The sequence below is a fragment of the Pygocentrus nattereri genome, chromosome 11 (genome assembly GCF_015220715.1).
Source record: "Pygocentrus nattereri isolate fPygNat1 chromosome 11, fPygNat1.pri, whole genome shotgun sequence".
Classification (NCBI taxonomy): Eukaryota; Metazoa; Chordata; class Actinopteri; order Characiformes; family Serrasalmidae; genus Pygocentrus; species Pygocentrus nattereri.
Window position 1 is genome coordinate 33,826,680 of NC_051221.1, and position 23,133 is coordinate 33,849,812.

Here is a 23,133-nt window from a genome sequence, read left to right on the forward strand (position 1 = left end):
CTATAACGTTTTTGTTTATTTGCAAAGAAATTATTTAGAGGAAGCTGTTTAAACTGGCCAGTTTCTAGGTTATGAAATAGCATTTGCCAGTCATCATTTTAATCCAGCATAACTGTCTGGCTTTTTCAGAGCAGAGACATGGACAGTGACATGCTTTTTAAATAGAATTTGCTGTGTGTTTATTTCCAAATCAGGTTTAATTAGGTATATGTGTGGATTTTCGAGATTAACTTGGAAGTCAAATAATGAGTAGTGAGATTACATTTTCCATAAAGTAATCCCATTACATTTTTCAAGGAAATATTTGTTATTTGTTATGGCTTACTGATTACTTATCTTTGGAAAAAATAATCTCACTACTCCTTACATTACTTCTACGTAATCCCAACACTGGTTGGTAGCAACACATTCGGTCTTAAAGGGTTAGCAAAGATACATTCTTCCCAAAATGCTTTGTTTGGAGTTGAAGCTAACTAAAGCCTTGATCTGTTTCTTTTTTCTGCCTCAGATCAAGTTTGGAAATGGAGAGTGGGTTGTTGGTTCTGTGCGCTATGAGAGAAAGTACGAGGTGAAGCTGGATAAAATTATTATCCCTGCAGTTGTCGTCCCCATGCTGCTGATCATAGCCATCTCCATAGTCTGCTACAGGTAAACAGCTTCATCTGCTACCTCTCAGAGTTAGATCTGTGTAACATGTCATCTGTGCTAGTATGAAATCTTATTTACTGCTTGTTTATCTTGCTCTTTCTCTCTCTATCTCTCTTTCTCTGTTTTCTCTCTCTCTCAGGAGGAAGAGCCAGCAGGCGGAACGGGAGTATGAGAAGGTCAAGCACCAGCTAGAGAATCTGGAGGAGAGCGTGCGTGACCGCTGCAAGAAGGAGTTCACAGGTCATTGCACAGCATTATACACATACTGTACATACATGAAAAAGATTTAACAAGCTCTCACACCATAACCGTCTGTGTTTCTCTCCAGATCTGATGATCGAGATGGAGGATCATACGAATGATCTGAGCGAAGGACGTATCCCCTTCCTGGATTATAAAACCTACACAGACCGTGTCTTCTTCCTGCCCTCGAAAGATGGAGCCAATGACGTGATGATCACCGGAAAGCTGGATATCCCAGAAGCCCGCAAGGCAACAGTGGCTCAGGCCCTCAACCAGTTCTCCAACCTGCTCAACAGCAAGACCTTTCTCATCACTGTATGATATAATAATAACACTATTAACAATAACATTGATAATATTTATCAGTTTATTTGCAGAATCACAAAGTGCTTTACACAATAAAAATAGGCCAAGCATTGGAAGGTGAAAGTTTTATGGTTTAATGAAATATAATATATAATGTATAAAATATATAATGAAATATAATTACGGATTGTAGAAGAATACAGCTCACATACGCACATTAGGATGAAGTTACTCATTTAGCTGATGCTTTTGCCTGAAGCTTTTTACATTTGCCAGCTGGTGGGTCAGTCTCTCTAGCAATCTCGCTTAAGTGCCTTTTCTCAAGGGCACAATGGCAGTAGCCATCAGCTGGTTTCAATCCCACAAACTTGTGAGTTAATTTCTCTGACCACTTTACTTCCATCAACAAAGGTTGTCATTAAACTACTAATGGAGTTTGTTACCACCATTAATGCAAACTTTTTTGTCAGTAATGTGAACAGTATTGATTATTATTGATCATTATGTCCTTTGAGTCTTTTGATCAGACCTGCTATCCTAACGTGTTTAAGCGCAGTGCTTGTCTTAGTTGTAGAAAGTGAGATGCAGTTATCTTAGTAAAATCCCAAAACTATTACAGTTTCAGTTTTGGACAATTGCATATTAATTTCTCAATAAACTCATGCTTACTTCATTTTGTATGTCTAATAATAATCATATGGACCTACACATCTAAAACCTACTCAGTAGGTCTTAAGGGTTTCATTATTTCTCAGTTTGATCTTCCTTCACTGCATACACTAGTAATTAAGTGATCATACAGATAGGAAACACTCTCTTTGATTAAAACATAAATTACCCTGTTACTTTAATGATATTGAAGAGTCTTGACACTGTTATTATGTCCATTTTATTTACTGCTCAAAACAAGCATTTCTGCCCATTCTGAAAATGACACCAACAATTGGCTGAATTACTTTAATCATGCAAGAGATCAAGCTCAGAATATGTCCTCATTTAGCCACATCTAGTGTGGTGGGGGATGTTCTAAATTCTTTCTCTCTCTCTCTCTCTCTCTAGTTTATCCGTACTCTGGAGGCTCGATCAGACTTCAATGCAAGAGCTAAGGTGTATTTTGCATCTCTGCTGACTGTGGCTCTGCATGGAAAGCTGGAGTACTACACAGATATCATGAGGACGCTGCTGCTTGGGCTTATGGAAGAATACGTGCAGAGTAAAAACCCCAAACTCATGCTGCGCAGGTAAGCTGACACCTCCTCAAACACCACACCACACATATTACATAGGAAGAAACCTATTAAATTGCGAAAAATGGATTGTCAGGTCAACGTAAAAAAAAAACAAAAAACATACATACATGTGGTATCAATTTATGCCTTTTTTCCTAAGGAAGCTTCTTTGTTAAGATAATGTAACACTGAATTTTCCTTTCAGAGACTGAATCTTGTATTTGCTGTTCAGGCTGTTCTGCACCTCTGCAGCTTTGGCAAACATCCCTCATGAGCTTAGATTAGGATCAGATAACAATAGATCTAGCTGTGCCATGTTCACCATTATTTTAAGCCAATTGTTGATCTGCCACTCTTAGCTAGTTTAATTATAATTCTCCTCAATCAGCTGATGATCCACAGTAATTATCCCTCTCTCTGATTATCCCATAAGTGTTCATTAGCTGCTAATCGCTAACATTTGGAGCATTTTGAGGTAAAAGAGCAAGCAGTAATTGGTTAGAAAACGTGCATGTGTGTGTGTGTGTGTGTGTGTGTGTGTGTGTGTGTGTGTGTGTGTGTGTACATATTTTTCCCCTCAAGGTCAGAGACAGTGGTTGAGAGGATGCTGTGTAACTGGATGTCCATCTGCCTCTATCAGTTCCTAAAGGTAATGGGGACACTGGTGCACCATCAGTAGTTTTTATCTTTGTGGTTTTGTCAGGTTTAAGGTTACTATGTCAGTAACACTCTCTTTTACACTTCCCATAGTTTTAGATATTATCTGGGTAACTCCAGGGTACTAGCTAATAATTGTCATTAACATGATGGAAGGTTTCAAGACAGTTTAACTTAATTACAGGTTCAAGCTATTAAGCCGATAAAGACATATAAAACACCTAATAAATATTTGGAGTAACAAGGTTGTGAGTGCAAACCTGTACTAAATTTAACTGTAGTCTCGCATGTTTAAGCAGGAAAGTAAATCAAATAATGCCTCCAAACGCTGGGTAAGTTATATGTATATACAAAATATAACGTTTTCTGAAGTGAAACAAAAACAGGAAAAGCTCAGTAAGAAGTTGCTTTCTTTTATCCAGATTCATTTATAGGTAATAAACAGATCCATACAATGTAAAACATTTATCAGTTACCAGATTACCAGTAACATTTATCCAAAAATAATGACACAGTACTATAGAGTTTGTGCCACATACTTACCCGGTTTATATGTAGAACCTTTTTGGCATTTTAGTATAATTTAGTTAGACTGCCTTGAAACTTACCACCATATTACCAAAAATTATTATCTAATGCTTTGGAGTTTGCTCCTCATGTCTACCTGGTTAATACCTAGAACTTAAGACCCCTTTATTGGGTACACCTGTTCAATTGCTTGTTAACACAAATAGCTAGAAGGCCAATCACATAGCCACAACGCTATGCATTTAGGCATGTAGAGGTGGTCAAGACAACTTGCTGAAGTGCAAACTAAGCATTAGAATGGGGAAGAAAGGTGATTTAAGTGACTTAGAACATGTTGGTGCCAGATGGGCTGGTCTGAGTATATATTGATCTACTGGGATTTTCACGCACAACCATCTCTAGGGTTTAAAGATAATGTTCAGAAAAAGAGAAAATATCCAGTGAGTGGCAGTTGTGCGGACGAAAATGCCTTGTTGATGTGAGAGGTCAGAGGAGAATGGGCAGACTGGTTCAAGATGTTAGAAAGGCAACAGTAACTCAAATAACCACTTGTTACAACCAAGGAATGCAGAGTACCATCTCTGAACACACAACACGTTGAACCTTGAAGAAGATGAGCTGCAGCAGAAGACCACACCAGGTGCCATTCCTGTCCGCTAAGAACAGGAAACTGAGACTACAATTTGCACAGGCTCACTGAAATTGGACAATAGAAGATAGAAGAAAAATGTTGCCTGGTCTGACGAGTCTCGATTTCAGCTGCGTCATTCAGATGGTAGGGTCCGAATTTGGCGTAAACAACATGAAAGCATGGATCCTTCCTGTGTTGTATCAACGGTTCAGGCTGGTGGTGGTGGTGTAATGGTGTGGGGGATATTTTCTTGGCACACTTTGGGCTCCTTAGTACCAATTGAGCATCGTTTAAATGCTGCAGCCAAGTATTGTTGCTGACCATGTCCATCACTTTATGACCACAGTCTACACATCTTCTGATGGCTACTTCCAGCAGGATAATGTTACCATGTCACAAAGCTCATATCATCTCAAACTGGTTTCTTGAACATGACAATGATTTCACTGTACTCCAGTGGCCTCCACAGTCACCAGATCTCAATCCAATAGAGCACCTTTGGGATGTGGTGGAACGGGAGATTCGCATCAAATCTGTAGCAACTGTGTGATGTTATCATGTCAATATGGACCAAAATCTCTGAGGAATGTTTCCAACACCTTGTTGAAAGTATGTCACGAAGAATTAAGGCAGTTCTGAAGGCAAAAGGGGGTCCAACTTTTTATTAACAAGGTGTACCTAATAAAGTGGCCGGTGAGTGTACATCACTACATGCTTTTTCTGAGCACAGTGGATATCGTCAGTACTTGAACGCCGTATTACAAACGGAGCACATCTATTGCTGTTTAATTAGATTTAGCACTGTGAAGTAAGGAAAATTGTTCAATAAAAGTTTCGTTTTATTAATTCATTTTAAATGTGGCTCTTCCTGTTGTTCCAATTTATAAAACCTCAGAAAAACAAAATGTAATGATGCATAGTGTTTATTGTAAAAAAGCATTTGCTTTGTGATATTGTATTTTTGCCCTATTTCTCATCCTTACTTCTTACTTTTTAACAAACGTAGAAGGCCTGAGATCAGCACTGTATACTATACTTCACTAAACTACATGTCTTCAGGTTGATTACAGAAAATGAGAGGTTGTATTTAAATATGACCATTAGTGTATTATAAAGATAGTAAATGTGGCATTTTTACCCCTCATCAGAAAACACACAAAAGGATTTCAGACAGTCATGGTGTGCAAGCTAAATTATTCTTATTTGCTTTCGTCTCAGGTGCATCATCTTTGGCCCTTTAAAGGCTGTTAAAGGCTGATGAGTCATGTTTTTAGCTGTTATAATCTTTATAATCATGATTGCCATATTTAATAAATGTCAAGATTTCTGGAGTCTGCTCAGGTATAATTAGATGTCAGTCAGCACTAGAGACGGGAAAGCTAACCTAAATTCATACCAGGACTTGTGAAGAAAAACTGAATATAACTGGGAATCCATTGAGTGAAGTTCTCCCACACACTGAGAGATAAAGACTGCCTGTTCTAAAATTAATAAAATAGATAACTATAATCTACCCCCAGAAATCAGTGGGAAAAGAACAGATTGCTGATATAAAGCTTAAAGCTTGTTTGTTGTATCTGTAGGACTCTGCAGGTGAACCACTGTATAAACTCTTTAGAGCCATAAAGCATCAGATAGAGAAAGGTCCAGTGGACTCACAAGTGAAGAAGGCCAAGTACACACTGAATGACACGGGCCTGCTGGGTGACGATGTGGAGTACTCCATGCTGGTAAGAGCTGTGTGTGGGTGTGTTGGTCAGTCCTGATCACTCTGAAAAGTATAAGAAGCAATATTAAAGGTTTTTCCTATGTGTATTAGTGGTGAAAAACTGCAGGGCAATAATATGATGATTTTGCAATGTTGGTATCTTTTATCTATGTGTAACTATAATAGCATTCAATTAAGTATACAGTCAACATTTTTGTCAAAAACAAATATCCCATTGCTCATCAATTTTTTACTTATTAAAATAATAACCCATAATTAATTACATTACATTAATTATGATTACAATTAATCACATTTTTTTTTCATATTTGACCCTAAAGAGAGATTTTTTCATTTAAAATACAGCATGTTTTGTTATAACTATTAGTGAACAAAATCTTCTATAGAATGTATTTGCTACCCTCAATAATTCAGCTTGAACCTGAATGTCAATAATTTAGAACTAATGCATTATAAATGCTAACTTGACCACCACGATAAATTACATATAGAGCTGGCAAAGGTAACTCTAATAGGGTGTTAAAGAGAGCAATGATTAGCGCTGCTCATTTTTAATGTATTTTCTTAGTCTGGCCTTTCAAACCATAGTATTGCAGGCTGAGGTCCAGCTGCTTGTACACGGTATCTTCCTATGAAAGAATACGTGACTGTAGCCCTTTCCTTCAATTACAGCTTCTAATGCCTTTTAAAGCAGTACCTTCAGGACCTTTAACAGACTATAGTAGACAATGCTTGCTGGGACCTGTGGATAAACCATCAAGCAGCAGTTTTCTCAATGGTGAAAACATGCAGCCACTGTTGCTCTCACTAGATGCTGGTCATGGAAATTAGCAAAGGCGTTCACTCTGTCAAAATTGTCATGTTCAGGTTCTTGTTACTGGATTATTGAAAGTAGTAAGTACATTCTGATGCTTATATTACCCACTTAAGCAGCTATAAGAACTACACTGCAAATTAAATTTGCACAAAGACAAATGAGTTTAATTGTGAATGACTATGTATTGAATGTTTTTCTAAGTATTCATCAAATCATTGTGAGGTCAGAGATTTATATTCCTAATGTTTAGTGTCAGGGTTGGTCGACCCTTCTTTAGCTTTCAGGGTCATAACCCTTGACTTGTTGCTCCAGACCCTGCAGGTTTTGGTCCAGGGAGAAGGTCCTGATATAACTCCAGTGAAAGTGCTGGATTGTGACACCATCTCTCAGGTGAAAGAGAAGATAATTGAGCAGGTGTACAAAAACCTGCCATACTCCCAGAGGCCAAAAGTAGAGAGTGTCACACTCGGTAAGTCAAGCAGTGTTTTGTCTGTATGGCTGTATGTATGCACTGTTGGTATTTCTTGCTTTAATGCTCTGTGTTGAATGGCCTTGCCATGATTCAGCTGGTGATTTGTTTGTGCTTTAGGCATGAATAGCTGACTTTTTCAAATGGGTATTGATGGTCGAAATATGGAGCAATTTCACGCTTCTTGCTACCTTCTGAAAAAAAAAATGGAGAGTGCATGTGGTATGTCAATATATCAGAATCAGAAAAAATGCAGCCTCACTATTTGAGGCCAGTTTTCTGTCTCGCATATAACAGTTTTCTTGAATCCTGCTTTGGTATGTGTTTATGAAAAGCACAATTAATTTGATTTAAACCATTTCAGATTGATTTGGGCCGAATGCCAGCACAATTCAATCAAGTATTTCTGTTAAAGGGTTGATGCATTTGAGTTGGCTGGAACATTGCATGATGCAATGTATTGACTCATTACAGCTCTAGTCTGTGCTATAAAAACGTCCCCAAAACACTCCAGATTGAGGTATGGCTTGGGCAGAGGTGAGCATCAGTGAAACACAGGGTTATCCACATATTGCTTCTCGCTCACCAATGTGTCGGCCATAGTGTGTCTCCTAGTCACATAGTAGAGTCAGGTGATTAGCATTCCCTGCTATGTGTTACTTCACTGACAGCGTTGCATGTCTGGTTATTTGAGTAGATGCAGCTACAGGCTTCACACAAAGGCAGCTAAGACCTTTCGGCCTACCTTTCATACTTCTATAGCAGGACACAGAGTTGAGAGTGCCTCAGGAGGAATTTTAAAAAGAGATATATTAAGAGTTGCCATAGAAAAAAGTTAACAGTTAGTGTTCTCTTAACCGCTTAAATACTAGATGTAGGCTTACACTTCAGTTATGTCTTTCATAACTACATAACATATAGGCTACAATAGTTTTTCATACTACCACATAATTTATGGTACTTACTGAATAATAAACCTAAAAATTAATAACTGAATAATAAATGTAGGCTCAAGAAAGTTAACCTTTTGAACCTTTTTGTTTGTCCACTTCCTAAGCCTTACTAATTAGTAATTACATGGAACATAATGCCAAATGGTTGAGATATTGTTACTTTACAGGAGTAAACAATGTATACAGTCACTGTCATAACAAAACTTCATATCTTAATGTTCTTAGCTTAAACGTACATAAATGTCACAAGAATTAAATGGGTAGTACTTTTGGACCACTTTTGCTGGTCCATTCATCATGAAACGTTCACATAGTGTTTTCAAATGGCATGAGAAAATGAAAACAAAAAAAGGTATTGATGTGTCAAGGAATATATGGTCCTGCCTGCAGATACATGAAGGTTAAGGAGTTCATGTTAGCTGTAACTTAACCCAGATTTAAAGGCTTTGTGTTTGTTTTGGCCTGTGCGGTGCTGTAGGTCATTGTCATAAGGCTTCATGGCACCTACATAAGTACATCATGACAAACGACAAACCCTCATAAATATTTATAAAGGCTTCTTCCAGAAGCCATCGTCAGTTATAAACAGCAGAGTTGGTGAATTCAACCTTTTATAATAACTAAGGCCTACTTGAATAAGTGTTTATAATGTTTATGTAGGTTTATGTCAGTTGTCATGAAGGCCTTAGGAGTTATAGATGTCATGTAGACTTGTGAAGACTGCCCTACAGTAAGGTGTTGAAACTCTGTTTGTACTCTGAAAGGTATTTTTCTCCTCCACAGAATGGCGCCCTGGCTCTACAGGCCAGATTCTGTCTGATTTGGATGTGACCTCCCAGAAAGAAGGCAGATGGAGACACCTTAACACACTAGCTCACTACAATGTGAGTATCACTCCTGAAAACTCACAACATCAGCTTTCCGTAGCACTTCAACTGCACAGCTTCAGAGATAACTTTGAAATGCAGCATAAAGATGTGTGTCCCTGTTAATGTGCCCAATCTTTCAGGTTCGAGACAATGCCACACTGGTTCTTTCCAGGGTTTTACACACACAGCAGTCATATGACCAAAACCACGACAACCATGAGGAGAGTAAGTGCAAACTATTCTCTATTTAAGATCACTACTTTGGGTATAGGAAGCACACACTGTTGATTTGCATGCATACATGCACTCTTGTACTTACACATTGCTTTGTGGCTCAGTAGCATACAGATGAAACACGTAGACACCTGCTCACTAGGCTTACAAAATCCCTTCTTTTCCCTCTTAGGAAATGCCTTGCTGGAGGATGATAAAGTGTTCCATCTGGTCAGGCCAGCAGATGAGCTGGACGAGATGAAGTCGAAGAGAGGCAGCATTAAGGATAAGTCCATGACCAAAGCCATCACGGAGATCTATCTCACTCGCCTGCTCTCGGTCAAGGTAGACAGCAGCTCCACATCTATTCCAGATACCCACTATCATACACATCAAACCCTGTGAAGATATTACAGTGAAGTTCCAACCAAACAAGGACCTGCATCAAACCTGCTGTGAAATTTAATTTCCTGCTAGAAACAGAATGCAGGATCTAAACCTTAGAAGCCGAGATGGAGTTATGAAATGTAGTGATGTAATCATATATTTAATTATGTAGTGAGTTACAAAGTAAATAACATTTTCATTTGATTTACATTTTATTTCAACAATTTTGAGTAAACACTAAACTTTTTTCTTTTCTATCGATGCCAAGCAATGATTTAAAAAAAAGACAAAAATGTGCAAAACAAGAATTTGTGCAGAACAGTAACTTTTATCATATTTAAATCATATTAAAGGGCCCATATCCAGCATTTTTCATGCATTATATGTTTTATTGAAATCCACTTACATTTGTGTGGTTTTATGTGTGTGTGTGTGTGTGTGTGTGTGTATCTGCGTGTGTGTGTGTGTTTGTGTGTAAACAGTCTCTGTTTTGATCGGCTGCTGTTTTCTGCCTCAATCAAAAAAGGCTGAAACACTCCTAACTTCGGGCTAAATTGCTGTAGGCTGGAGAAGTGGATATATGTAAATATGTTGTTTTTTTGTGACATCACTAAAACAAAGAATTTAAAATTCCATTTATGGACTATATAAATTGAGGAATTTGCATGATATGGGCTCTGTAAAATACCCCCTCCTACTCCTTTAAACATCCAGATGTGTAATCTGCACTTGTTTCAGTGAACCATGAGTGAGAAATAATTAATATCAAATTTCAACGCACTGATAACTGAGACTCCTGAAGGTTAGTGCTGTCAAGTATTTGTAATTCATAAGCCTCCTTCAGTGGCTTCTCTGCTTGCTTTAAATGGATCATGCATCAGTGCCACATCTCCTTGTATATGTAAACTTCAGAGCTTGTTTTGAGCTATCAAAACGTGTCTGAAATTTATCAGTCCAGGTTGTGGAAATACAGACCTGTGTAACTGACTGTCTGATATGTATTCATGTATCCTCTACACTAAATCAGGCAATTAGTATAAGTTTCACCTTAGGCAGCATTATGTGAAGATTTGAAGCACAGAAAAGTAAACAAGGGGACTGCATGTGTTCTAGTCTGTCTGGCTCTCAGCGCAAATCAATATATTTTCAAGGCAGCTGTGCATGACCATGTTGGATACCTCTGGCATAAAGATTAGCCTGGCCTTCTGTTGAGTGTGCAAGTGTTATGGCCATCTGACATTTTCACAGCTTGATAATCAAGCAGTAAAATGTCATAATTTTCCTATGTGTCACAATATTGTTTTAGAGATATGAGATCTCAAATTTTGGAAAGCGTGAAAAGTTTTGCTGTTTGTTTTACCATGGTGCCACATTTTTCAGAACTATGTGTGCACCTGTTTTATAATTTAGCAACACGTATATAGGGCATTTCCAGTTTGTATGTGTTGTACTGGATTATAAGTCTTTCCCTTTGTCTTCACTCACCCTTAGGGGTGCTTTCTCCTTTCTCTTCCTCTCTGTCCCGAAGAACGTCTTTGCTAGCATAATTTGTGCAGACTAAGTATTTTCATTTTTCTCCTCAGTCTGTGTGGGTGTGTGTGTTGGGGGGGGGGGGTTGTTTTTGTGTGTCAGCTATGTGTTTGGTCCATTTAGTAGTCCTTTTAGGTTTGTGAAGTTCTGCTTGAAACAAAGTAAGACACTTTGGTCATGAAGTGACATCATACATGTTTTGCATTTCTCAGCATTTGTGTCTATGTGTGTCTTGTAACACTCCTGTGTTTGTGGTTGTGTGGTTTCAGGGCACGCTGCAGCAGTTTGTGGACGATTTCTTCCGCAGTGTTCTCTGCTCAGGAACTGTGGTGCCGCCTGCTGTTAAATACTTCTTTGACTTTCTGGATGAGCAGGCCTTAAAACACGAGAACGTGGATGAGGAGACCATCCACATCTGGAAGACCAACAGGTACAAGGAGAGAGAGTATTATCAGTGCAGAGTGCATTTCTTATTAGAACAGCAGAAGCCACACACTGTGTACTTTAAATATACTGCTGGGCAGTATTGAAAAGTCAGTATCTCAGTATTTTCTAAATAAGTTACACTATATGACAGTATCAGATGATGTGGAGATTCACATTAATAAATGTAGCAATGCCAAGTGTCCTAGTAGGGGTTATTTTGCTCTAAAAGTTGCAATCCAATAAGGTGGGTTCCCTGATTGAATACAGTTTGGTTGGGTGAACCTGGTAAAATGATGTTTTGGATCCATTGATTTACATTTTTCCTTTTCCTGTAAAGTTCTCATTTTGGAGATACAAGGTTTTGTTCTGACGGTAGCTATATACCAACCATAAGATAAACTTATCTCAAAACTAAGTAAAATAATTTTTAAACTATTTCTGCATTAAATATGGTATTTTTATTTGAAAAGAGTTAACATTTAACAAGACATTTATTTCACTAAATACAAAATTCTTTATTTTAAGAATTCTTGTTCTTATTGTTCTTCAGTAAAAGTCAGTGATAAATTAAATATTTATAGCATTTGATTAAAAAATGTTATCTAGTTGCCGTTAAATGTTTTTATTTTTAGTTTGGCTTTAATTAGAAGCTCAGATTATTCCTTGTTTGATTCACAACATGAGTTTAGCCATGAATGCACTAATTCCAGGAAATATTTTTTGACACTGAAAGTATGTTTTTAGCTACGATATTCAGCTTTTATTTGCTGTTAGTATTCACTATTAACCACCTCTTCTCTCCCCTACTGTTACTCTAAGCTAAAAGAATGTCTTAAGAAGCTGTGCTTGTTTTTACTGCACTAGTTGGCTTTTTTTCTGCTCTCAAATTTATACCAAAGGGAATCTTACTCTAGAGGGTAAACAGACTCCAGATTTCCAGAAAGGAAACTTATTATTTATTGCAATTTTTAAGTATTGTAACACACAGTAAATTAGTTTTTTAAGTTTTGTTATCTTTTAGTATGGCTAAAACTAAAAATCAATACTAGTATGTGCCACCAGTACCGGTATAGATGATATTTCATCCAGCACTGTGTGTGCATGTGTGATTGTGATTGTTTTAGACTTGCTCATGCATTCACACCCTCACTCATGTCCTGCAGGAGTTTGACCTGCTCTTTTATATTCAGGGTATCTCATCTCCTCATGGGACCTCGCTGCATCAATTAACGTCAACTCCGTGTTTGTTTATTCCCACTGATGAGTCGTTGTGGCCGCAGCAAGATTGACGGCCGTTAGAGACACGTGAATAAAGATGATGAGCAATATCATCAGACCCGCTCACTTCACACGCTTGTTTTGTTCGCTAAACCAGCAGAGACCGCTCCTATTAAATATGAATGCGCCAAAGAGCCAAACAAACATAGTAATTACGTCCCTGGTTAATTTAATTGTGCTGTTATTACACACTCTTTTTATTTTGTTGTTGTTCTCTCGCAGCACAGAGGGATGCAGCTAGCCGATATATATTCCAGAATTGCCCATCTCAATTAGTTCGCCTTTAAAACGCATGACAGAACGCAGGGACACGAGCTATTTCGGGCCTGTTTGTAATTCTCTGGCATCGCTACAGTGGATGGGCTGTGGAGTCTCTTGTGTGTTGAGTTTTTGTGTGTGTGTGTGTGTGTAGTTTTTTTGTGGGCACCGGAGTGTGTTTGTGTGCGGTTGGGGGTGGTTGCGTGGGTGCTGGAGCGTGTACTGAGGTTTTTACTCAGCGTGTGCCCATTTGTTTGCTCCCAATGTGAGAGTTCAAAGAAAGTGTTGGTTAAAATGTGTAATTTTCCTGGTACAGTAGGAATGCACTCTCAGGTCAATGATGAATAGCAGGGGTGTTCAGAATTCTGTTTGTGGCTGCAGGCATTGAATCAGAGGAGCTGATAAGCAGCATCGTGCACAGCTGAGTCACAGTCATTAAATCTCCTCACAACTTCCTTCATTCTAAAAGCTCGCCATTTTAAGACACTCTGCCGGCAAGGGAGTTACCACCAGTTCTGGACCTTCTGCTCTGTTAGTTTGGGCCACAGAGTCTAAAGCCATGTGCTATGGAAAAGTGCCAATTACTAAGTCTCCTCTTCTTATCATCTTCTATTCTCTTCTTTTCTGTTCTCTTCTCCAGTCTCCCTTTAAGGTTCTGGGTGAACATTCTGAAGAACCCTCATTTCATCTTTGATGTGCATGTGACAGAAGTGGTTGATGCCTCGTTATCGGTCATTGCTCAGACCTTCATGGATGCCTGCACTAAATCTGAGCACAAACTCAGCAGGGTGAGACAAATAGGCTTCCTTTTTTGCACTCATTCGAGACCATTTTTGTTTTTGCTTTTTTTAAACTGTTTGATGATAGAATTTGTGAAGAAAGGACTGCACCTAGATTGATATAAAAGAGTCTAGAACCCAGTGGCCATGGAGAGTGTTTAGATTTCAGTCAAAATGTCAATTTTGATTGACATTTTTCTATTTTAGGACTCACCCAGCAACAAGCTTCTCTATGCAAAAGAGATCTCCACATACAAGAAGATGGTCGATGAGTAAGTCGTATTACTTTAATCACCTGTTAAGGGTGGTTATCCTATTTTACACCACTTATTCAGCAAGGACAGGACTAATAAAGAATAGCAATGCACAAATCATATTTTTTTAATGGCTGATTCAAACTTTTTTGGAGACAGTTTTTACTGCCTTTTTTAAAATCTGAAGCTCATACTGTTAAGGGTAAATGAAGACATAAAATTCACTAGCTTATATCCAGTTTTTTTAATAGCCAAACTAAAAACATTATTTGCTCTTTATTCGGCCAAACAGGTATTACATTTTTTTACACACAAAGGCTTATTATTTAGTAACTACAGGGACTCCAAGCTGGTTGAGCTATTCTTAGGTTATCGAAGTATACAACACTGAAAGTAAGAGGCAGCTGGCTATTTAGCACAATGAGGCATGCATAATTATGCCATGACAGTTTGGTACAGGTATAGTAAGTGCACTTACCTGACGTACCTAATGTTATTTACCTCATAAAATGCAACAAAGATCTGCTAGAATTAAATAACAATTTTCCAATTTCTTGTTTGAGCACCCAATTCCAATATTTGTTCATTTTGATTGTGCATCCCTAATAAAGAGTAATTATAAGATTGATATTTATTCAATATTATTTGTGATTTATTGTTGAAGTCATGCTGGTTAGATCCACTTCATTGTAGGTGATACTATATAAGGTGTTGTTAAAAATAAATAAATTCTTAAAAATAAGTAGACAACTCATGGCCTCAAAATTAATAAGCAACATTCTTATCCTGGCATGAGCTTACATGAGTTTTTGATTCAGTGTGATGTATGATGTAAGCAGTTTTTCAGAAAATGTTTCTTCACTTAGCTGATGTTGGGTCTTGCACCAAAACTTTTGTCTGTGATGTTTGAGGGAAAAACATTGCTTAGCTATAGAACACATGACAGGACTACCATCTGTCAGCACAATATGCCTTTTAAACATATCTCATGAAACTCATTGATAATGAAGTGACTCTGTAAAACTTGCAGATACTACAAAGGAATCCGACAGATGGTGCCAGTCAGTGACCAAGACATGAACACTCACTTAGCTGAGGTGTCTCGGGTGAGAATACCCTCTTTCTGCTCACCTCTATCTCCTTAGCTGAATACTGCGGGATGGTGAATGAATTGGAATTACGGTAACTGAGTGTGGTCCTGCGTAATGATGTCCCATTGTGTCCTGTAGGCTCATACAGACAAACTGAACACACAAGTGGCCCTCCATCAGCTGTACCAGTATGCGAGCAAATACTACAAAGAGGTAAACATGCCTACACACTGCACTGTATATCATTTTGTAATCATTATTGTGATATTGTACTGGTACGGCAGAAGGCTTTAAAGTGAAAATGACCATGCTGTGAGCATCTCGACCACTCATCAGTTCCAGATGAGTGTTTCTGTGGAATCTGTGTATTCAAATGATCAAACAAAAGTAAATTAATCAAAATAATGTTTCACAATAAACAATATGCATCATGATATTTTGACACACTGACAAAATGTGTTAGTAGTGTCTGCTGAAAAATATATATTAAAATACAGTATAGTGATGTCAACACTTCACACAGTGTGTTGCACTTAATCCGATTAAACTGGACTAATTATAGACTAGTAAGATCTGTATTTGGCGCTAACCACTTAACAGACCCCCCAATCACAGGTGTGAATGGAACCATTGATTTGAACAAAGCATTAGTTCTCTTTATGGCCAAAAGTATGTGGACACATGACCATCCCACCTGTCTGAGCTGATTTGCAGATATAACACCTGCCACTCTTCTAGGAAGACATTCTGCAAGATTTTATGTCTGTGGGACTTTGTGCCATTCAGCCAAAATAACAATTATGAGTTCAAGCACTGACATTGTACAAGAAGGCCTGGCTCACAGTTAACATTCCAGTTCATCCCAAAGGTGTTCAGTGGTGTTGAGCTCAGGGCTCTGTACAGGAAGCACATGTGTTCATGGATTTCACTGTGGGCACAGGGGCACAGTCATGCTGGAACAGGCAAGCAGTTGCCATACAGTTGGAAGCATTTAATTGTCTAAAATGTCTTAGTAAACTATAGCATTAACGTTACTCTTCATTGGAACTAAGGCACTGAGCCCAAGCCCTGAAAAACAGCCCCAGACCGTTATCCCTCCTCCTTCAAACTTTACTGTTGGCACTATACGTTCTGGTACATAGCGTTCTCCTGGTATCTGCCAAATCCAGATTTGTCCATTAGTCTGAAGTGATGAATCACATAATGTGTGATAGATCACGTCAGAGAAAGTTTTCACTTCTCCAGAGTGCAGTGATGAAGTGCTTTACACCACTCCAGCATAGTGATCATAGGTTTGTGTGCAGCTGCTAGGCCATGGAAACCCATTTCATGAAGCTCTTGATGGGTAATTTGCAGATGTAAAGGACAGGCGATTTTTTTCAGCATTTGGTGGCTTCTCTCTCGCACGGCTGAGCTGTTTTGCTACTAGGTGCACTTACAGTGGACCAGGGCAGATCTAGCTGGGCAATTTCACAAATTGACTTGTGGCTAAGGTGGCATCCTCTGACAGTGCCACGTTTGAAGTCATTGAGCTCTTCTTTACGAATGATTATATTGCCAGCGTTTGTCTAGGGAGATGGAGGAGTGCTGACATGCAATGGGTGTGGCTGAAACACCTGAATTCAGTGATCAGGAGGAGTGTCTACATACATTTGGCCATGTAGTGTATTTTGCGCAGCATCCGACCACTAATATTTATATATATATTTATATATATATATATATATATATATATATATATATATATATATATATATATATACATACACACACACTGCTCAAAAAAATAAAGGGAACAATTAAACAACACAATATAACTCCAAGTAAATCAAACTTCTGTGAAATCAAACTGTCCACTTAGGAAGCAACACTGATTGACAATCAATTTCACAGCTGTTGTGCAAATGGAATAGACACCAGGTGGAAATTATTGGCAATTAGCAAGACACACTCAATAAAGGACTGGTTCTGCAGGTGGGGACCACAGACCACTTCTCAGTACCTATGCTTTCTGTTTGATGTTTTGGTCACTTTTGAATGTTGGTGGTGCTTTCACACTCGTGGTATCATGAGAAGGACTCTACAACCCACACAAGTGGCTCAGGTAGTGCAGCTCATCCAGGATGGCACATCAGTGCGAGCTGTGGCAAGGTTTGCTGTGTCTGTCAGCGTAGTGTACAGAGGCTGGAGGCACTACCAGAAGACAGGGCAGTACACCAGGAGATGTGGATGAGGCCGTAGGAAGGCAACAACCCAGCAGCAGGACCGCCACAGGCAGGTTCACACTGAGCACATGTGACAGACGTGACAGAGTCTGGAGACGCCATGTAGAGCGATCTGCTGCCTGCAACATCCTTCAGCATGACCGGTTTGACAGTGGGTCAGTAATGGTGTGGGGTGGCATTTCTTTGAAGGGCCACACAGCCCTCCATGTGCTCGCCAGAGGTAGCCTGACTGCCATTAGGTACCGAGATGAGATCCTCAGACCCCTTGTGAGACCATATGCTGGTGTGGTTGGCCCTGGGTTCCTCCTAATGCAGGACAATGCTAGACCTCATGTGGCTGGAGTGTGTCAGCAGTTCCTGCAAGATGAAGGCATTGAAGCTATGGACTGGCCTGCCCGTTCTCCAGACCTGAATCCAATCTGGGACATCATGTCTTGCTCCATCCACCAACACCACGTTGCACCACAGACTGTCCAGGAGTTGGCGGATGCTTTAGTCCAGGTCTGGGATGAGATTCCTCAGGAGACCCTCTGCCACCTCATCAGGAGCATGCCCAGGCGTTGTAGGGAGGTCATACAGGGACGTGGAGGCCACACACAATACTGAGCCTCATTTTGACTTGTTTTAAGGACATTACATCAAAGTTGGATCAGCCTGTAGTGTGTTTTTCCACTTTAATTTTGTGTGTGACTCCAAATCCAGGCCTCCATTGGTTAATAAATTTGATTTCCATTGATGATTTTTGTGTGATTTTGTTCTCGGCACATTCAACTTTGTACAGGACAAAGTATTCAATGAGAATATTTCATTCATTCAGATCCAGGATGTGTTATTTGAGTGTTCCCTTTATTTTTTTGAGCAGTGTATATATTTTGTCTGTACTCTGCAGCCTTGAAGTATTCTCAAAATGTATTTTTCCTCCGGGCAGTGCAGGAAAGCATACTATGGATACTAATCTTAACCCAGAACTGTCCATACTCTGGTCGAGTACCTGTGTCTGTTTACCATCACACAACAAAACTGTGAAATAATGCGAGATCTCTGGAGGTTGTGTGATTCACAAGATTTCTCATGCAGCGCTAGTGTTAACGGTAAACACAATCAGCAGTGGCAACAACTGAGAAGTTTCTGATGTACCTTTTAGTCCACATTTTGTTTTACATGAGCGAAACAGACAGTGATTCTAGCTATTTCGCTCATGTTTGTTTTGTTTTTGTTTTTTTTAATGTTTTCTGTCTGACTTGACTGATTGTGTATATGATGATTGCATTTGACCAGTCAGTTGTCTACAGTGGTGATCTCCATCCATACATTTTGGATCAGTACTCTTAGCCCAGAAAAAAGGGTAACCACATTCAGCAGGAGTACTCAGGTACAGTTCGCTTGCCAGTAGAAATGATGACAAAGCGCTTGATCATGGGTTTGTAACTGTACCATACTGCACTGTACTGCCCTTTGGAAAAATGTGAGTGTACATCATGCAAGTACAGTTGAAAAGTCTACTGCCTAGTACCCAGCGAATGTAGGAAAGCACAGCAATACTTCTACATATTTACTGTGCAGGTGGTGTAATATGACACCTTTTCTCATACACTGACACATTCAGCTCTCTTTCTGTTTCCATTCTAGATCGTCCTGTCTCTGGATGAGGACCCTGCAGCACAGAGTAAGCAGCTGACACTGCGACTCCAGCAGATCGCTGCTGCGCTCGAGAACAAAGTGACAGATCTGTAACTCTTCCGTGTGGAGAGAGGGAGAGGGAGAGGGAGAGGGAGGGGGGAGAGTGGAAGGGAGAGTGGAAGGGAGAGTGGAAGGGAGAGTGGAAGGGAGAGTGAGAGGGAGAGTGAGAGGGAGAGAGAGAGGGCGGCTGGAATGGAATCAAACTGCCAGAGGTCAAGTAGGGCTCAAGTCTCTGGGGTAGGAAAAGAGCATACAAGAAAAAAAAGAACAATTTAATGAATGAAGCCCTCAGAGTGTAATTAGCATTATAAGTATAATCAGATGTTCAATTTCTTCCTGTGTAGAGAGAAAAAGTTTTAAGAATTGTATTATATATTTTTTTTATCGTGCAGTCTTTATGCGGAAAGCTTTATAAGGAGAAAATAACTTTTTAAATGGACAGCCTTGTGTTAATTTTGTTTATAAAGCCTCTGTGTATATGTGGGGGGGATCTGTGGGGGTGGGTGTGTGTATGTGGGTGGGCGGTTGAGTGTGAATTGACTCTTGACTGCTGATTGCTCACACGCAGGATGCCTAAATTCTGACCCAAAGGGAGTTGCCCACTCATCTGTATGACCCGGTTTTGTGTGCGTGCATGCGTACGAGCGCATTTGGTTTTACGTAAGCTCACTTTGAGGTTATAACTTATGTATTGTCCAGCCAAACATTATCTGATAGACCCTGACTGGCAGGAAGGAGAGGTGTTTTCCAGCAGGTGGTGGTTATATTTTTCTATTGATTCTCTGTGCGAACCTGCTGGTCTGATGGGGTCAGCTTCCATCAGAAGAAACACTGGAAAAGCCAATAATATGATTAATAGCACATTTCTTTTACATGCTCTTAACTTACCATAACAACATGGACCAACCTGAGCACAAAGAGATTCTGTTTAGGCAATAGCATTTCAACTAAAAAAACTGAACAAAAAAGTGTCCATTTATACAAGGCATGTCATTTTTATACATAGATTTATGTGTCATGAAAAAGTTTATTTGTACAACCTTTTTGTTATGGTTCATTTCAGAAATATGGCTATTACATTGTGCAGTGAAAATTTCACTTATGATAATGTTTTACGCATCTCATAAATGGATGGTTATATTTTATGGTTCATGGTACCAAAATTTAATGATGGCACATCATTTCATAGAAACTTCAGCAACCTTGTTTTTGACGGCACTTTAAAGGGCCCATATAAATTTGCCTCACATTTTTGTTGGTAAAGATGTAGCACACAGCATGTAAACATTTGTTAAAGTTTTAAAGTGCATCATTCACTCCTCAGCCCATACGGTCATATACAGAAACTAAGCTGCCCATTTTGGATTTTGTGTTGTCGCAAAAACATTTACATTTATCCACCTACAGCAGTTTAGCTCATGCTGAAGTTATAAGGATTGTTTCAACCTGGACTGCTTTTTGAACAAAGCACAATAAATGATAGCCAATCGTAACAGAGCTCATTTATATGTATGATACTTAAAGGCACAATAACATCAGCCTGTTTAATTCTAAGGGAGAAAGAAGGGTTGAAAAAAATGGCCATGTGAAATGAATTATGACTGTTTTTCAGTACATAAAAGCACACAAATGTCATAACTGTACTGAAGAAAAAAATATAGGATATGGGCCCTTTAACAGAAGTTGTCCCGTTACTTTAAAGCTGCCCATTTGGGTTTTTGTCCAGCAGGTGGCGTAAGTCCGCAACTGAGGTTGAGAGCCAGCCAGTCGCACATTTTTCAAAAGCTCTGTTGAGCTTCAACCAGTGTGCATCTCATCACCGGTGATATTTTACCTAGTACGTTATTTTTAGGGACCCTTTATTAACCGATGAACTCCTTCGTCCCTTGATGCACAAAAACTCTGACTGGCAGCTTTAAATACGAATACCATTTCATACTGCAGTGTGTTTTCAAATGAATTTTCCAACTGTGTAAAGTAGCATTTCATAGCACTCCTAAACAGGCAGCTGCTTTGGTACTAAACAGCTAAACAATATGGTACTTCTGAACTGAGCTGTATTTCAGAATTTTAACTGCAAAATAGCATGTCCAGTTTATAAAACCTGCTGTCCTTTTTTTTAATGTTTGTGATCATTCTACTAAACTTCACCATGTATGTACCAAATACTGCAATACACAGCAATCATTCTCAGTTTTGAATATTACAGGTGTTTAGGTAGCCTTTTTGAAGCTAGTCAATATTGCTTTTTGCTGTTGATCCAAAAGCAGTTCGATTGCTCTCTTATAGCGATTGAGGTTAGGATTTGGGTCAGGAAACAACTGGTTTCCTAGATCACCACGAATCCTTTGAGCCTCTTCTTGAGCTGTATCTCTCAGGGCTTGAGCTGCCCTTGATTTGACTGCCAGATGTCTGGATTCTGGCCTTTGAATGGCGGGATTCCTCCTTAAAGCAATGGTGGTCTGCTCGTGGTCTCTGTCTCTGAGCAGAGTGAAAAAGCCTTGCGACGATTGGCACTGCCCACTCGATTCCCCTCTGCTTTAATGAAATCAGCGGGAGACGCGTTTGATCTTAATTGCATGCAAGCTGCTGACACCGTGCTTTTAAATACGCTCACAATATTCCTTTTTTTATTTGAATTGGGAAGCCGTGACCCAAGCCCCTACAGCTCAATGTAAAGCTTCTTTAGCCTTTCTTTCACCAAAATGTGCCTTAATGGTATTAAGTGTTACTACTATCGTTAATTATATCGATAATATCGAGTGGCAAAATGGCAAAGTTTTAGAGCTAGGGTGCTTGCAGTGTCTTTGCAACTGTGGTGTTGACCGTGAGTAAGTGCAGTCGTCATGCTAGGATCATTTGTGCTGTAGCCACAATGTGCCAATTAGGTTGATCTTGCGTAAGGGAGGAAGAGGCAGTTTTTATAGCGTGCATATCTTTTGGGCGTCCGTGGTTTGTGTGTGTATGTGTGTGTGTATGTGTGCGTGCGTGTGCACTTTTGTAGACGTCATATTGGGAACAAGCTCTGAACTAAACTAAGCCGTGGTGAATGTAAAACCATTCCTCCTACCCCCCAAAACATCTGCCATTACGCTTTTATTCCTAAATTTTTTAAGAGGAGGATGTGCAACAGAAGTGTTGACTAGCGCTAGTGTGTCCCACTATTGTGTTTATCCCCATAGACCTATAATTTCTCTGCTATTCCACAGTATGTATGAAAAATACCTATACTCGACAATGACCTTCTTACTGCTGTGCAGTTATTTTTATTCTGTCATGTCCTTATGATAATAATATATGCCTTTGTATTAAAGAAGCAAATCTGTCAACACTGTATTTCTTGTGTAATAATCCTATGCATTTTGAAGTCCAGGAAAAGAAATGCCAATATGTTGTGGTGTTATCGAGATGTTTTTTTTTTTTTTTGGTTTGTTTTTTCCCCCTTTTTTTCTTGTGAATGTGTAGTGAAGTAAGATAGCTGGGACTGTATAAGGTACAGTAAAAGTGGGAGACTACAGACTAGCCGTGGCTATTCCAGGCCCGGCAGCTGAGAACAGCTCTTACATGCCTAATCTGTTTGTACTGAAGTGCTCACCACTCAGTGGGGGGGGACAAGGCTCAAAAACACCTTGCACCCTTACGTCAATAAAGAGACACTTCCATTTCATCGCTTCTTGCTCTGGTCCATTTCTCGCTGAACAAACATTTGCCAATTTCACAATCTTCAAGACAGTTCAGTTGCCATCGAGCTGTTACGTGACCTGTAAATGAGTTGCTTTTCTTATTAAGATGTCATCATAAGCTGTCACTCAGGGGGGCAGGGTTTGGACACATAATGTCACTGCTTACCACTAATAACCTTTCAAATAACCCACATTTCATTATAGGAAATGTGCCAGTGCCAATTTGTTACAATCTCATTCAGCTGAGGCG

General features: G+C 39.3%; 1 protein-coding gene across 7 annotated transcripts in view; it reads left to right on the forward strand.

Moving 5' to 3' along the window:
* The window catches only part of plxnb2b (plexin b2b), a 159,048-nt gene extending 136,181 nt beyond the window's left edge, over window positions 1-22,867 (forward strand). For all 7 annotated transcript variants that reach the window (XM_037542845.1, XM_037542846.1, XM_037542847.1 and 4 more), the window contains 16 exons: window positions 509-648; window positions 788-888; window positions 977-1,206; window positions 2,257-2,438; window positions 3,009-3,075; window positions 5,826-5,972; window positions 7,101-7,257; window positions 8,994-9,094; window positions 9,220-9,304; window positions 9,486-9,637; window positions 11,479-11,639; window positions 13,812-13,959; window positions 14,158-14,222; window positions 15,235-15,310; window positions 15,434-15,508; window positions 19,150-22,867. In XM_037542845.1, coding sequence (XP_037398742.1) covers window positions 509-648; window positions 788-888; window positions 977-1,206; window positions 2,257-2,438; window positions 3,009-3,075; window positions 5,826-5,972; window positions 7,101-7,257; window positions 8,994-9,094; window positions 9,220-9,304; window positions 9,486-9,637; window positions 11,479-11,639; window positions 13,812-13,959; window positions 14,158-14,222; window positions 15,235-15,310; window positions 15,434-15,508; window positions 19,150-19,254 — 1,992 coding nt within the window. In that variant the 3' untranslated portion in view covers window positions 19,255-22,867. The remainder of the gene's footprint in view (window positions 1-508; window positions 649-787; window positions 889-976; window positions 1,207-2,256; window positions 2,439-3,008; window positions 3,076-5,825; window positions 5,973-7,100; window positions 7,258-8,993; window positions 9,095-9,219; window positions 9,305-9,485; window positions 9,638-11,478; window positions 11,640-13,811; window positions 13,960-14,157; window positions 14,223-15,234; window positions 15,311-15,433; window positions 15,509-19,149) is intronic.
* The last annotated feature ends 266 nt before the right edge of the window (window positions 22,868-23,133 follow it).